General features: G+C 41.7%; 1 protein-coding gene across 1 annotated transcript in view; it reads left to right on the top strand.

The window, feature by feature from the left end:
* jade2 (jade family PHD finger 2) overlaps positions 1–6,681 on the top strand; it is a 132,796-nt gene extending 126,115 nt beyond the window's left edge. Inside the window, 2 exon segments of the mRNA XM_044018363.1 lie at positions 3,085–3,230; positions 5,699–6,681. Of these exon segments, the coding sequence (XP_043874298.1) occupies positions 3,085–3,230; positions 5,699–6,469 (917 nt within the window). The 3' untranslated portion in view covers positions 6,470–6,681.
* Positions 6,682–14,984: the final 8,303 nt, after the last annotated feature.

Here is a 14,984-nt window from a genome sequence, read left to right as displayed (position 1 = left end):
TATCTTGTTTGTGTAAAAGCAGCTGAGTGCTGGATAATAGTTATATTAGTTTTAACGGTAATTTCTCGGGCGAGCTCAGCAAAAAAAGACACATTCCTCCCTCTCTCTCTCTCTCTCTCTCTCTCTCTCCCTCTGTGTGTGTGTGACACACGTAAAGTGTGAAGAGCTCACTTCCTTCCTGTGATCGTGGAAAACAAACACGACAGGAAGCTGCAACAAAGACTTCCATCGCTGCCATCAGGGGTTCAAACCTGGAGCTGCTTTTTAGGAGAAAACCGCGTTTACAGTGAAGCTTAACCTCACGCACATGTTAACACTTCGGTACCATCAGAGAAATTCAGCTGCAGCCCTGAGTTTTTGTATATGTCTCAGTATTTATGCATCATATAACTCATGTTCATTTTGAATTTAAATATAATGACTATACAGTAAAAAGTTTCAAAGTAACGGTGATATTATATTATATAGTTTAAACTTACAGCAGAAGAATTCACAATTAAAAAGCGAAACAAGCTGAGTTTACAACGACAAAAGCTGCAAAACACAAACGGAAGAAGAACAGAAAGAAGAGTTGTTTTGATGGGGTTTTTTTTGCTGTTGATGCAGAAACGGTTTAAAGTGAATGGAGGATTAGAGACAATCTCCTAATCTTGCTGCTAATTTGGAACAGAAAGCCCAGAAATGAACATGATAACTAGTGTATATCCAATCATAATTGTCACCGAACTTACATTTATGTCTAAGTCTCAATGATTAAATGAAAAAAGGTGAAACCCACTGATGGTGCTGCAATGACAACATGAGTGTCAACACGAGTGATGTTTAAAACAACAAAAAAAAGTGTGAATTCTTATTCATTTCACATTAACTTTAAAATGATTCTCTTAATATACTGGTTTTAACCCTTTAACGCCTCAAAATGTCTGTCTTGCTTATTTTAACCATAAAAGGGCCCGAAAATGAGCGTCATCATATGTGCAAGACGTAATCTGGCGGAGATGTTGTTGAGCTTCACACGTGAGGACATCCCGTCAAAATGAACCACTTTCTCAGACACAAGGTTCTGCCTCATTAGGACCAGGTTTCGGTCTCCATGAGGACTGCTGGTCCTGACAGAGTCAGTGTTTATGCCAGAGACAAGTGCACACATTATCAGCGATGACGCAGGACTGTGTCCGTATGTTTCCGTGTTTGGGCAGAGCTGTGTGTCACGGCGCTTACAGTCCTTTCCTGTCAGAGTGAATACGATCAATAAACACTGACGATAACAGAGGACAAGGAGAGTCTTTTTTGCTCCGCCTCACTTTCTTCCTGTTATGATTTTATCTCCCATCTCCTTGTTTCCCTGTGTTTTTCACAGTTCCAGCTCTCTCTCTCTTCTTTATTTATGTTATGTATGTTGCTCTGTGTTATCTCTCTCCCTCTTTGTGTTTATTCTTCCATCCTCTGTCCTCAGTCCATCAGTGTCTCGCTCTTTCAGAGGGACAGAGAGAGCAGGCTGATGGAGAATATGGATGAATCCTGCCTCAGTGTCTGTCTTTGCATGTGTCTGAATCTCGTGCGTCCGTGTGTCTCAGGCCATCTGTCGAGTCTGGTCCCATCTCCCAAAGCTTTGTCTTCCTCTCGCTGTTTTGGGATCAAGAAGAGCGACATGTACCATAACTCCTCCTCTCTATCACTCATGCTTGAGAAAACCCTGCCCGGCATCAACGTGATGTACAGAATATTAAAAACACGTTTATTCATCACCTTGATCTCTAAATACGAGGTGTTCACTTTGAAAGAAGAAAATAAGATAAAAATAAACTAGAAAGCTCCAGGGAGCCACTGCAGAAGCCCTGAAGAGCCACATGTGGGCTGTAGAGCCACAGGTTGCAGACCCCTGCTCTACGTATTTGAACACTTTGACAGAAAAGACTGAAGAAACACAGTTCTATACTAACGAATTTATACCATAAATGAAAGAAGTCATCTTTAGGACTCTGAGAAGAAGTGTTTTATGTTGTAAAACAGCAAAAAAATCCTGTCGTCTTCACACTTCCTCCTCCGTCACCTTGTCCCTCCCTCTGAGCTGTCCTGACTCTTTAAGAGACGTGTGTGTGTGTGTGTGTGCGTGTGTGAAGCATCCAGCAGACTCCTGCTGTCCAGCCCCGGCCGATTATTTTAGGAAGTGAAGATTTATGGAGGTTGGAATGAAAGAAAAGAGTACAGTGCTGCACACACACACACACACACACACACACACACTTAAGGATTTGTTTGAGGACGTAAAGACGGACAAAAACTTTGTGCTATTACATATAACCTTTTAATTCATCCTAATCTACTTTATTGGAATAAAAATGTGGGCACAGGAGAGAAGAAGTGATAGATTCCCTCTTAATCTGCTTTCTCTGAATACTCCTAATCTCAACTATACTGTGTGTGTTAATGGATTTGTGTGTCTGTGTGTGTGTCGGAGTGAGAAAGTCAAAGTGCTGTGCTGAGGCAGCAATTTCACATCCCATAATGATGTCTCCTAATCTTACACACACACACACCAGACACACACATATGTTGGTTTTGCATTATTTGTGTGGACTCTCATTGACATAATGCGTTCCCTCACCCCTTTTCCCTTACCCTTACCTTAACCATCCCAACTAAGTGCCTAACACTAAACCTTAAACCTAAAACCTGGTCTTAATCCTCAAAAAGCCTGTTAAAGTTGTGTGGACGAGCCATAATGTCCGCAGAAGGTCGAGATGTCCTCATAAAGAGAGGTTTGCTTGGTCCACGCAGCCTTATAAACACATGTACACACACACTGAACCCACACTCACACACTTACCATGATGATGTCACAGATGTTTTTGTTCTGCACTGTTCTAAAATACATTCATATGAAGAAAATCTATGTTATCATTTGAATGAAAGTGACTGTTTTCAATTGATGGAGTGAGTTGAAAGTCGTTGCTGCTTTACATTTATACTCTGTACCTTCTGACACTTATAGAGCAACTTTTCCCATGTCTGTTTTATTTATTCCTGCTGTGTGTTTCTCCCTCCTTTCTCCCAACTCTCATCCCTCGCCCTTTCCCTCAGGTTTGTCAAAGTCCTTCCCGTTGGACAACTCCTTGTTTGACAGCTGGCTCGCCCAGTCGGTTCAGATCACCGCTGACGACATGCTGAGCCAGTGGGCTCTGGGCGCCCAGCACGGAGAAAAGAGCGGCAGCCTGCTCTCTGACCAGGTACGACTTCAGCCTTCAGCAGCAGCAGCAGGCGGTCGTGATGGCCAAAGATGTCTCGAAAAATTTCTTAAATTAGCCTAAAATCTGAACTTACTAATTTCTTCCTAGCGGCAGAAAACGCCACCTTCCCAAAAACAGCTGTAAAAACATTACATATATATAATGGGTTTTTTTTCCATTAAACAAGTCAATCTTTTTAAAATATGCCAGCCTGAAATATACATATCAAATATTAATTACATTTTGAAATTTTAACCCAAATATACAATATTACAGCAGTTTTGGAGAAGTTCTTTTTTTTTTCTTTTTTTTTTTTAAATCTGACGCTGAATTTTTTTTAAAAATGCATCATAATCAATGTTTCTGTTAATAATTGATCAACCTCAGGGTTTAATAATAATTAGAATCAAATTCTCCTTGAAATGTATTTTATTAATTGGGCGCCCAGCACGGAGAAAAGAGCGGCAGCCTGCTCTCTGACCAGGTACGACTTCAGCCTTCAGCAGCAGCAGCAGGCGGTCGTGATGGCCAAAGATGTCTCGCCTGTGTCTGACTTGACCGTGTTAGACCCCGTTCAGACCTGGAATTATCATCTATATTTCGGTCATAAAACATCATTTTGTCCTCACAAACAGACACGACAGGTAATTCTGTCCACATGTGATCTGATCCCAAAGGACGGATGTTATTATCAGGTCTGAATGTGGCCGTATTGGAAAATTAAGTTGATATTTCTTGACTGAAATCAGTCTTTTATTGCTTTAGGTAAAGTGTTCTTAGCTCCTGAACATTCAGAGTATTATCACATCACGTCTAAAGGTTGTTTTTAGTCGAGTAAGAGTTCAAAATCCTCCGCTGAACTCGATGTCTGCAAGAGTAGAAAAAAAATGTGTAGGCGAGATTATTAAATAGTCATTTCATAATAAGCCTGAAGAATCTCATTTTAATGCACCGTTCAAGATTTGGAGATTAGTCAGTCAGAACTGTGTTTGAGTAGGTGTTTGTACTTTGTCATGTTAACCAGGTAGAAAATTGAATTCTTCATTAGAACTTCAACAATGAGCGGATTAATCCTCAGATGATCGACAAACGAAATAATCTGGAACAATTTTTTATTATTAAATACATGTTTTAGTCATTTACAAACAGCAAAAAATACTCACAGGAGGATTTCTTCTGGAAATGATAATGTAAATTATCATCAGATTGGGTTTGTGAAGTAAGCGCTGACATGTGAAACCACTCTTGCACCTTTTATGTAGGATTATTTCAACAAACCAGAGATTTGATCTTCATGTGAGCGGATTTTTGTGCTCGCATGATGTTTGCTGGATTCTCGTGGTGGGTGGATACGTCAGATGAGAGAGAGAGAGCTGGTGGTCAGAGCTGAGCTGCTGCACTGTTCCTGACCCGCTGTTCTCCTCAGGAATGTGTTTTGTTTGTGTATTGATTGGCAGGGGGCTCCGGCCAGAGAGCATGATACAAACTCAATTGTTGGGAAATGTGTCATGGAAGAGAATAACAAACTGAACCAAAGACCAACGAACAGGAACATGGTAATTTTTCAGACAAGCAGAATGAGACGTTGACATGGACCATGAACACATTTATAGACACAGTGTAAAAATGTACTTAAAGTAATTCAGCTCTGTTTTCTTTCTTTTTTAACCCTTAAGAGTTCCTAGGAACATTTCCTGCCATTCTGTTTTTTATTTGTTGAATGAATATAGCGCAACTTTTCTAGAGGATATTCGTCTTTGGCAAACTTTAGAACTTGTCATCCCAGTTTCTTAAATTAGCCTAAAATCTACGCAAGAACTTACTAATTTCTTCCAGCGGCAGAAAAGGCCACCTTCCCAAAAACAGCTGTAAAAACATTATAATGTTTTTTTTTTTCCTTTAAACAAGACAATCTTTTTAAGATATGCCAGCTTGAAATATACATATCAAATATTAATTAAATTTTGAAATTTTAACCCAAATATACAATATTACAGCAGTTTTGGAGAAGTAAATTTTTTTGGGGATTTTTTCTTTTTAAATCTGAGGCTGAATTGTTTTTTAAAATGCATCATAATCAATGTTTCTGTTAATAATTGATAAACCTCAGGGTCTAATAATAATTAGAATCTAATTCTCCTTGAAATGTATTTTATGGAAATTAATGTAGTTTTTTGGGCTTTTTTGATAAAAAAAAAAGCAGATTTGTTTAAACTGGCCTTTAAAGGGTTCAAAGTTCCAAAATATTATTAATATTTGATATGTATATTTCAGGTTGAAGTAGCTGTAAAAGTTTGACTCTTTTAAAGTGTAAAAAATATTAATATATGATATTTTACAGCAGTTATGTGGAAGGTGGCATTTTCTGCCACTAGGAACAAATTAGTAAGTTTTTTAAAGGAATCTCCTCCATCTCTGATCCCTGTCCTCCCACACCTCACTCTCCATCTTCTCCTCCTCTCACGCAGCTCCTGCAAGGCGAGGAGAGCCTACTGAATCTCATGATGGAGAACTCCATGCAATCCACCTGGAAAACGCCGCAGCTGGGCCGGAAACGAGCGAGCAACAAGCCGCGCGCTCGTGGACAATCTACTGCCCCCGCCCACGCTCAGACACTCCTCTCTGCGGTGGCCAACTCCTCCGCCAGCAGCCCCTCCACCGCAAAGAACCTGTGGGCTACTGTGGTGGAGGAAAAGCCTAGCTACGTGGGCCGGAGAGGGGAAAGGTCCAAAGGATCGTCGAAGGCCCTGCACCACCATCACCTTCATCACCACCAGACCAGGAGCACGGACCTCCTGGGGGACTCGCCACCGCAGCCGCCCATCTCCAAAATGGATTCCTGTCACATCTCGGAGGACCGCGATGCCTGGGAGAGCGTCGCCGCAGGGAATGGTGTTCCATCGGCGGCCGGGTCTGTTTTCACGACTAGATCTTCTCCACCTCCCGCCTCCAGCCCTGGCGTCACAGCGCCTAACGGCGGGGGCCCGCGGCTCCGTCTGCTGCGCCAGGTTAAGTCGAGAGAGAGGAGCATCAACGAAGGCGTGGAGAGCCTGCAGTCCAGGGAGCTGCCGCTTACGGGGAAAGACATGTCCCTGCTGGACACCGCAGAGACTGATGGGTACTTCTCCGACGGCGAGCACAGCGATTTGGACACGCACTCCGGTGGACGTAAACTCCGCCTGCCACAGTTGCATTCTGGGAGCGAGGACCTGTTGAGAAGGAGTGTGCTGGCCTCCTAAGGTTTTCAGACTCAAATCGACACACACACACACAACAAAAACACACAATATTAGAGAAGCAGACTCACGCCGGCTTATCATTTCTCCATCTGTGGCTTTTCTTTTTTTTTAAACAAATCCCTGTCACATTTACCAATTTACCAATCTTAGCCTCTTAGTTTTTGGGGGGAGTTTGAATGTAGCTGTTTGCTTCTCCATTGGACTGTAAAAAAGACGCGATACATTCAACAAAAATAGGAAACAAACATTACTCTTAGACCTTTTTTTGTTTCGTCTCTCAGATACATTTTCTTCGTGGGTGTTGAAGTACCCGGTTCTGGCCTCATGTCTGTGGTATCTGTCAGAACAAACACTTAGGGGCATTATTATTATCATAATTATTATTATTACACTTATTCAAGCTGGTTTCAGGGTCTGCTTCTTGTTTGGCCTTTTATGGCCCGAGATACATCCACAAGTCCTTGTTTGTCTCAAAATATATTCTACACAAAAAAAAGACAATTGTGGCGTGAATCAACATATATTCAAGCTTGAAAAGCACAACTAGTCGTGAGAGCCGTTATGTAAGCACTTGGGCGTGTGTATAATAGACGTTGAATGAGGGTCCGAGGTCAGTTGTTATCGCGTCGTCTCATAGACCTCACTCTCCAGCTGAAAAACACATTCCCTGCTTTTTTCCAGTTGGCGAATAATGAGACGGATTGACCTCAACTCACACAATCCAGATTGTCACACGGAGACGTAAACACACACACACACACACACAAACTCCCTGATAGCATATCCCCCTTTTCCTCACATCTCAGAAATATCTGCTTTCAAATTCTTCCTGAGTTTGTATTTTAAGCCCCAAAATCCCTCGGAGAGAAAAATCATCGTAGAAACTCTGTGCCTTCTGTCGCTCGTCCCCCCTCGAACCCCCCGCCACCATTAACTCATACAAACCAAACAATCAGCGAGTAGATCAATTAGTCTTTTCTTTCTTTTCAATCGGACTTGTAACAATCAAACCAAAAGAGGTTATCCTGTCAGACTGGTTACCGCGTGTCGTGTAGCCGCCGCTCCTTGTCGACCTTAACAATATTGTCTAGTGCCTGAGACAAGGATGTAGATGCAGCAGCCGTTTGCCGTCAATCAACGAAAGCTTCTGCGGTAGTTATCGAACGCAGGGCCGCGACTGTACTATCAGTGCAAAAGAGCTGCCTACGCTTCTGTGCCCCCACAACGCGATGACAGCAGGTCAAAGCTGTCGCACAACGTCGTTTAACATCGTTTAACGGAGCTTGGTCACGTCGCACTTTGGATTAGTGGCAGTTTTCTCTCCATCGTTTATCCATTTTGTTCATTATTATTCAAATTGTTTGTTTTAAAAACATCTAAATTTGGGCAAAAACGCGTTATATTCCATATTTGGAGTCTCAGTTGTCAGCTTATGACCTTAAAGTGGAAAAAAAACATGTTAATTTAGCATCTAAGAAAAGGCCGCAACGAACGATTCTTTTTAGAATCGATTAATCTGTCGATTCTTTTATCGAGTATTCTTTTGTCCATAAAATGTAGTTAAAATGTCAATCAGTGTTTACCAAACCTGGAAATCGTGATGTTCTCAGACGTCTTTTCAGTTTCAATGATTTTTTTTGCGTCAAATGGAGCAAAGAAACTAGAAAATATTCACATTTAAAAAGCCGAAAAATCTGAAACTTGTATTAATTGTAAAAAAAAAAAGGATTAATCTATTATCAGAACTGTTGCCAATTAATTTAGACATTGACTAATGACCGAATAATGGTTTGCAGCCCATAAATATTTTTTTCAGTTATTTAATACTTCATTACCAAACTGATTTTTTTTAAATGAATTAATTAATTTATTTTATTGAGCACTCTTGGCCTACCTGCAGAATCTTTAGGGCCGACCAGGGGGCCACACCCCACACTTTGGAAATCACTGATCCTAAAGTATTGGATTATGGTTATTATTATATTATCACTCATTTCTCGTCATTACTTTTACTACTTGCCCAATTTAAAGTGTAGATGATTACGATTATTCTCATTCATTATCAGTCACATCAGGATCCTGTGACGTGGCCAAGCTCTCGCGCGCCGCGTCTTTGACTCCTGTTCAAACAAAACCATGACAATGTAAGAATCAAAGAATCCGCTTCAGAGGCCTGTACCTGTCTTAAGTTCATGAATTGAATTGTTTGTAATTTCTTTTTTAAACAGTTTCCGTTCTCTCGGGAGAGTTGTATTTTGTACTTAAGCAGTCCACGGTGTTCTCAGGGCTTTAAACAAATTAAAGAAGAAGAAGAAGAAGACAAGGTACAAAACGTTTATCAAAAGAAGCGACGTGAGGCGTAGACACGCGCACACTTACACGTTTACATCATATGCTCTATAGATAGTGATACGTGTATGTCTGGAAACGTCCTTCACTGTTTGAACTCTTACATGACTACTACTGAGCATGCTCCTTCTCTCAGTGTGACGATAATAAGCGTCACTCCTGGGTTCAGTCGCCGATCATCAACTTTAGGGTCATTTTTTTAACTCGCGGTTACAGTTACGCACCGGCTCGGCGGTCACTTCCAAGAAAGGAACTTCTCTGTGAAACGTTCTCGCAGCTCAGACCCCGCGCGTGGGGTCCAAATTGGGGACGAATGAGAAATCACAAGTGAAAAAAAAAAAGGGCTGCTTTGGAAATAGAGGTGCAAGTCTGTCCGCCGTACTTCCTCTGTTGTCCTTCCGTTCCTCTAAAGTGACCACGCCAAAGAGCGGCGTAAACTACACGGACACACACGTGGAGTTTTTGTTCCAAGATGAAGAATGTTCGATCTGGATGTCAGACGTGGGTTTTAATCCCGGTCCCTCTCTCCGGACTTGGCTCGCTCCACCCGAGATGCAGTCGGGTTACGAAAACACTGTAAGCTCAGGCGCGACGTCACTGTGGTGTCGCGCGACGCCCTGTCTCTTTTTCAACGCGGACTTACACGTACGTTATTCCCCTCCCCCCCCCTTCAGAAAAAGCCAAATTGCTGCTGAACTGAACACATGAGATATCGCTTCTACACACACATGAACACACACTTCAGAGCTGGTATAACAGGGTTATAATGTACAAGATGACTAGTTTTTTATGTATATGTGGTCCTGACTGCATCAGGAAAAGTGCGAGCTTACTCAGAGTGAAACAACCCCCCACCCTCCCGGGAGAGTCTTTTACCAGGAGACACCGTGCAGTGTCTCTCTGTCTTCTTTGTCCTTCAGGTGTAGCCATCAGACAGACAGACAGACAGACAGGCAAATCCGGTTTAAGAAAAAACAACAACAACAAAACACCCGTTCTCTGAATGTCAGGTTTTTAAATCAAGTTTAAAGGACAGCATAAGGACAGGACAGATGGACAATTCTCCCTTTTGGGCTTACCGCTATTAACGATCCACATGGAAACGGACCATAACAACACATACAACAACAACAACAACAACAACAACAACCACCGCACCAAGGAGCGAGGATGTGGTTCGGTGTCATCGCGGCGCAGAATCCGCCGCCAGGTGGCGCCACGTGTGTCGCTACCCTTCATGTGTTGCTAAGACAGAAAAAAAAGTTGTTTTTTTTTCAGTATTCAATGTTCAGAGTAGCCTGACTTTGTAGACCGCTATGTTTAGACGAGGCCTCACATGTATGGCCTTAACGTGTAGTAAGGAGCCGATGCCAAGGCTGCACAATGCTGGCAAGAAAGAAAAAGAAGACACAAACAAACAAACAAACAAACACAGAAGAAGAAAAAAAAAAAGAAAGTGAAGGTGAGTTAGATTTTGCTGCTTTTTTAGGAGTCTGAGAGAAAAAAAGCATCGTAGTGCCGTCTCTGGCAGTTTGCCATTCTGATAAATTTTTGTTTCCCTAGATATTGTGCAGCCTTAGCAAACACAAACTGGTTATTATTCTGTATTTACAGTGTGGCTTCAATGCCCTCTCCTTCCGCTTTGTAGATGCTGTAGACTGGAGTCTTTTACAGGTTCTATTTTTTATTTTTTTCATCTTTTCTTTTTTAAATCAATATCCACTAGGACGACTTCAAAGCGTCGCTGTCATCTGTGTGGTTCACCGGTGTGGGTGTTGGCTCTCGGCCCAAACTGCGTGCGCTCTGATGCTCGCCCGGATTTGGCAACTGTGTCGCGTTAAATGTCCCTTTTGGACGCGTCGCTTCCATGTGACGACCGGCTCGGCTGAGTCGGCGCCATCAGTCGCTCTCTGCGTCACAGTGAAGCAGAGAATCGGCGCGTGAGAGGTGATAATATTACAGTCGCATGGTTAAAGTGGCCGCGCTCAAAGAGTGTGCGTCTGTGCCAGAATTCTAGAGCACAGACACTTAGCAACTGATTTTTAAGCCGCACACGCTGTCGCTGGTGTCTGCAGGACACCGGTAAAGGAGTTGTTTACCTCGCTGTGAAGATGAAGGTGTGCAGCCAGTTGCCTGCAGCTCCTCATCCAACAGCTCGCTGCTGCTGCTTCTTCTTGTTCCATCACTCAAACAGAAGAAGAAACGCAGACGCATTCAAACAAACGCACTGTATTATGTAAGTAAACTGACGTCGGAGCAGGTAACTGCTTTTTAATGTACTGCTGCGTTTTACAGCTGATCATATTAGACCTATTTCGTTGCCTCGTGCAACGACACATATTGTTATTGTCCGAAACGCACGCACTTACACATGGTGGTGGATTCTTCCACTCGAGCTGAAGATGCGGTCAGAGGTCGCGCGTCCGACACAGTTGTGAAAATTCCTTGGAAAAGACATCAGCAGCGCACGAGCCGGGCACGGTTTCTCACAACTTCCTCACGGAGGCACAGAGATCAGCAGTTTTGTAAACGGTCAAATTTTGGAGGGGTCGAAAGTTTGATTTCCGCCGTGTCAAAAAAACAAAACGTGCTACGACTGTGCCGCCGGTGGTTTTGAGGAACCGGAAGGGCGTCAGAAAACTTGTTCATATTACAATATCTCTCTTCCTCTGTGGTTGCCTCTTCTGTGGTGTGTGGCCGTCGCCGGGTCAGCGAAGCCGGGATTAACCGGTGGTTAAAAAAAATTTAATTTCACGCCCCAAATGTCTCCAGATATTCTGTTAATGAAGAAGAAGGGACACAAAATGAAGGGTTATAGTATGAAATTTGAGACCCAGTGACTGCTTAGTGCTTCCTGTTTCTGACATCACAGACAGTCTTTGCTTCATTTACCTGCGACAGCCACACAAGCCCACCCACCCACCTACCTACTGCTGGAGTTTATATACATCTACAATAATGTACAATACTGTTCAACTACTACTACTGCTACTACTAGAGACATTTTAATTTTCCGTGTTTTTGAAAAAGCCTGTTTTTTTTTCTCTTTTGTAACGCTCTAGCTGGCCACCGTGGCTTGTATCAACCTAGAAAAGCTGACTCGGTATCTGCTTCCTCTGTTTTTACTGGCGCTTCGCTCTCCTCTCTCCTTTACAGTAAAGTTCTGGCTTCAAGCTCTCAACATTTATCATAAACACACGCGCGCACACACACACACGCACGCGCCGCACTGACTGAAGGTTTAGTCGTACAAACGCTTCTCACGCTAGAAACGACCACGTCGGAAATTGTGTAGCTGCTGTAATCTGTTGACAGCCCCCGTGTGACAACTCAATAACACAGTTTTTAAGCAAATACTCTCTGGTCACAGCTTCTCCAATCCAAGAATTGATCATGACTTCGTTTTTTTAACCTTTAACCCTTAAGAGTTCCTTTCACAAACTTACATATTTGTTCCTAGTGACAGAAAATTCCACCTTCCCAAAAACTGCTTTAAAAACATTATATATTGGTTTTTTTCCACTTTAAATGAGTCATTCTTTTAAAGCTACTTCAGTCTGAAGTACATGTCAGATTTTAATATATTTTTTGAGATTTTAACCCTTTAAAGGCCAGTTTGTTTTTACAACTCCACTGTTTTTCTATCTAAAAACGTTTATTTCTGGGGGTTTTTTAGATTTCAAAAATATTATTAATATTTATATTTCAGACTGAAGTCGCTTTAAAAGAAGTAAAATATTAATATATAATGTTTTTACAGGAACAAATTAGGTTCTTGTATAACTTAGCACATTTTAGGCTGATTTAAGAAACTGAGATGACCGTTAAAAATGAATATCCTCTGGAAAATTTGAGCTATATTCATTCAACACAGCCAAAATGGCTTAACAATTAAAAACGGAATGGCAGGAAATGTCCCGAGGAACTCTTAAGAGTTAAAAGAAAAGTGGTACTCTGTATCCAACGACTGGATATTAGTATGATTATGGTTATAATTGTGTTTGAGCAATTTGTACCTCATCGTACAAACGTGAAGAGGTGAAATGGGAGAAACGACAGAGAGAGAAAGAGAAACGGGTATTGACATTTAATAAAGGTCACGGGTTGGACATGAAGAGCTCCGTGTTTATCCCTTTAGCCGTAGATCAACAGAGAACATTCTTAACTACCAGTTTCACGAAGAAACGCATAAATCACAGCAGTGAGCTCTGCGGCGTGAGCCCGCCAAGGTTTAATCCCTGTGTCTGTTGAATGTAAAACACATGTTTTTTAGATGATGTTGTCAAAGTGTTCAGACACAAATCTTTCCCCCATTTTAAGAAGCTGTAACCAGAGAGGATCTGCAGGTTTTTTTTTTTATTTATCGACTCCCAACGATAAATCAATCGGCTCTCTGCTCAAGCGATGCATTTCATCGACTAATTGCTTTTCTCGGCTTTTGAAAGCAGCTGCAAACTGAGAAGCCGTCATCCTCTGATTGTTTTGTTTTTGCTTCCGCCCACTAAAGGTCAACACAATTAGACGACTTCTACTGTCTGAGCGGACTCGAGAGATGTTTGTAGGACTAAATCTTTCATCTGCACACACTTGCTCCTCCTCCTCTTGCCATTCAATCCCTTCTGCCCACAACTCCTTCCCGTTTCTCCTCTCTCGTCTGGTGATCGGTGATCTTTTCCAAATTGCTTAAGCACAGGATGAGCCGAAAAAAGGCAAAAAGGACAGGAAGGGGGAAAAAAAAAAAGGGTCGCCTGTAGCTTTAAGGACGAATAATGACAGGCACGTGTTGTGAGGAGGGGAAAACATCGCTTTGAATGGAGGGAGATATTTGCTGAACCGGAGCCAGCGAGGCAGACGGGGGGGAAAAGAGTACAACTTGTTCTTTCCTTTGTGTTTTGTTTGCAGCGCTGTCCACACAGTCAAGTTAACAAGCAGCTAATATAAACAAGAAGGCCCTTTCCCTTCTCCCTGCCCTCTCGCCTCCTCATCTCCATCTCACTCTCTTTTTCTTTCTGTTCTCTGTCTCCTCTTACAGCCAGCGTCCAAATATTTGCTTTATAATGCGTAACAATTGAATCAGGAGAGCAGAACTGATTCTAACGTTAATGGCATGAACAGCCCAGAATACTTTCATGACAATTTACAACAGGAATCAGTTTAACGTTACTTGAACAGTAGAGATCAAGTCTCCCAGAGATAATTGTACGTCCTGCAGATCCTGCGTGAAAAGACCAAAATCAACAGTGAATTGAGGAATCTAGCGAGTTTAATCTGTGAAATCTGAAGTCAGGGAATCACAGTTGTGTCATCCGTCGTCCTCGCTTTATCCTCCTCACGAGGGCTGCAGGGGGAGCTGTGCTAATCCCAGCTGACACAGGGTGGTTTTATTTTATATTTATGAGTAATTCCTGCACAGACAATCCTGTTTGTGAAAAATACTCCACCAATCGTCATATGTGAGTAAAACTACTTGGCTGTTTCACGAAATTGCAGAGTCTTTAAAAAGAGAGAGTCTATTCGGGCACTATACCAAATTAATTTAATGTTGATTTTAATCTATAATCTGTCTAAATTGCATTACCTTATAATGTGCACTAATATAACTTGCAACGATCACTGACTTTGGTCTCGCTGCATCATGTCAGAGGAAACGACAAGAAAGAAACCGTTAGTTATGTCACCATGTTATGGAAGCCCATGTGAGCTAAAAATCTCATCTTCATCTCATTTTAGAATTAAGACTTTTTTTGCTCTTAATTATGACTAATCTCATCATTTCAACATGTTATCTCAAAATTACGACATTTTAACTCAGAATTCTGACTTTTTATCTCACAATTATGATTTTTATCTCATAATTTCCACTTTTTAACCCATAATTCCGACTTTTTATCTCATAATTATGACATATCTCGTAATTTCTACTTTTCAAATCAGAATTTCAACTTACTTTTAGTTTGACCTCTTTTTTTCTGGTGGAAATGGTTTAACATATTTAACTTGTCAGTCTAGCTCCAGTTCCTATTTTAAGTAGTTATTTGCTATTATTTTTTCCACTGGATCATTATTTAAACATCATTAGCAGTCAGGTGACCTGTTTTTTAACAAACTCACATTTTTTTTATGTTGTAACTTTATATGGAACCTGGATGGAAACATGCCTCAAGGC

The sequence above is a fragment of the Solea senegalensis genome, unplaced genomic scaffold (assembly GCF_019176455.1).
Source record: "Solea senegalensis isolate Sse05_10M unplaced genomic scaffold, IFAPA_SoseM_1 scf7180000017085, whole genome shotgun sequence".
NCBI classification, from domain to species: domain Eukaryota; kingdom Metazoa; phylum Chordata; class Actinopteri; order Pleuronectiformes; family Soleidae; genus Solea; species Solea senegalensis.
The sequence above is the reverse complement of the archived record's forward strand: the minus strand, read 5'-3'. Positions and strand labels throughout refer to the sequence as shown.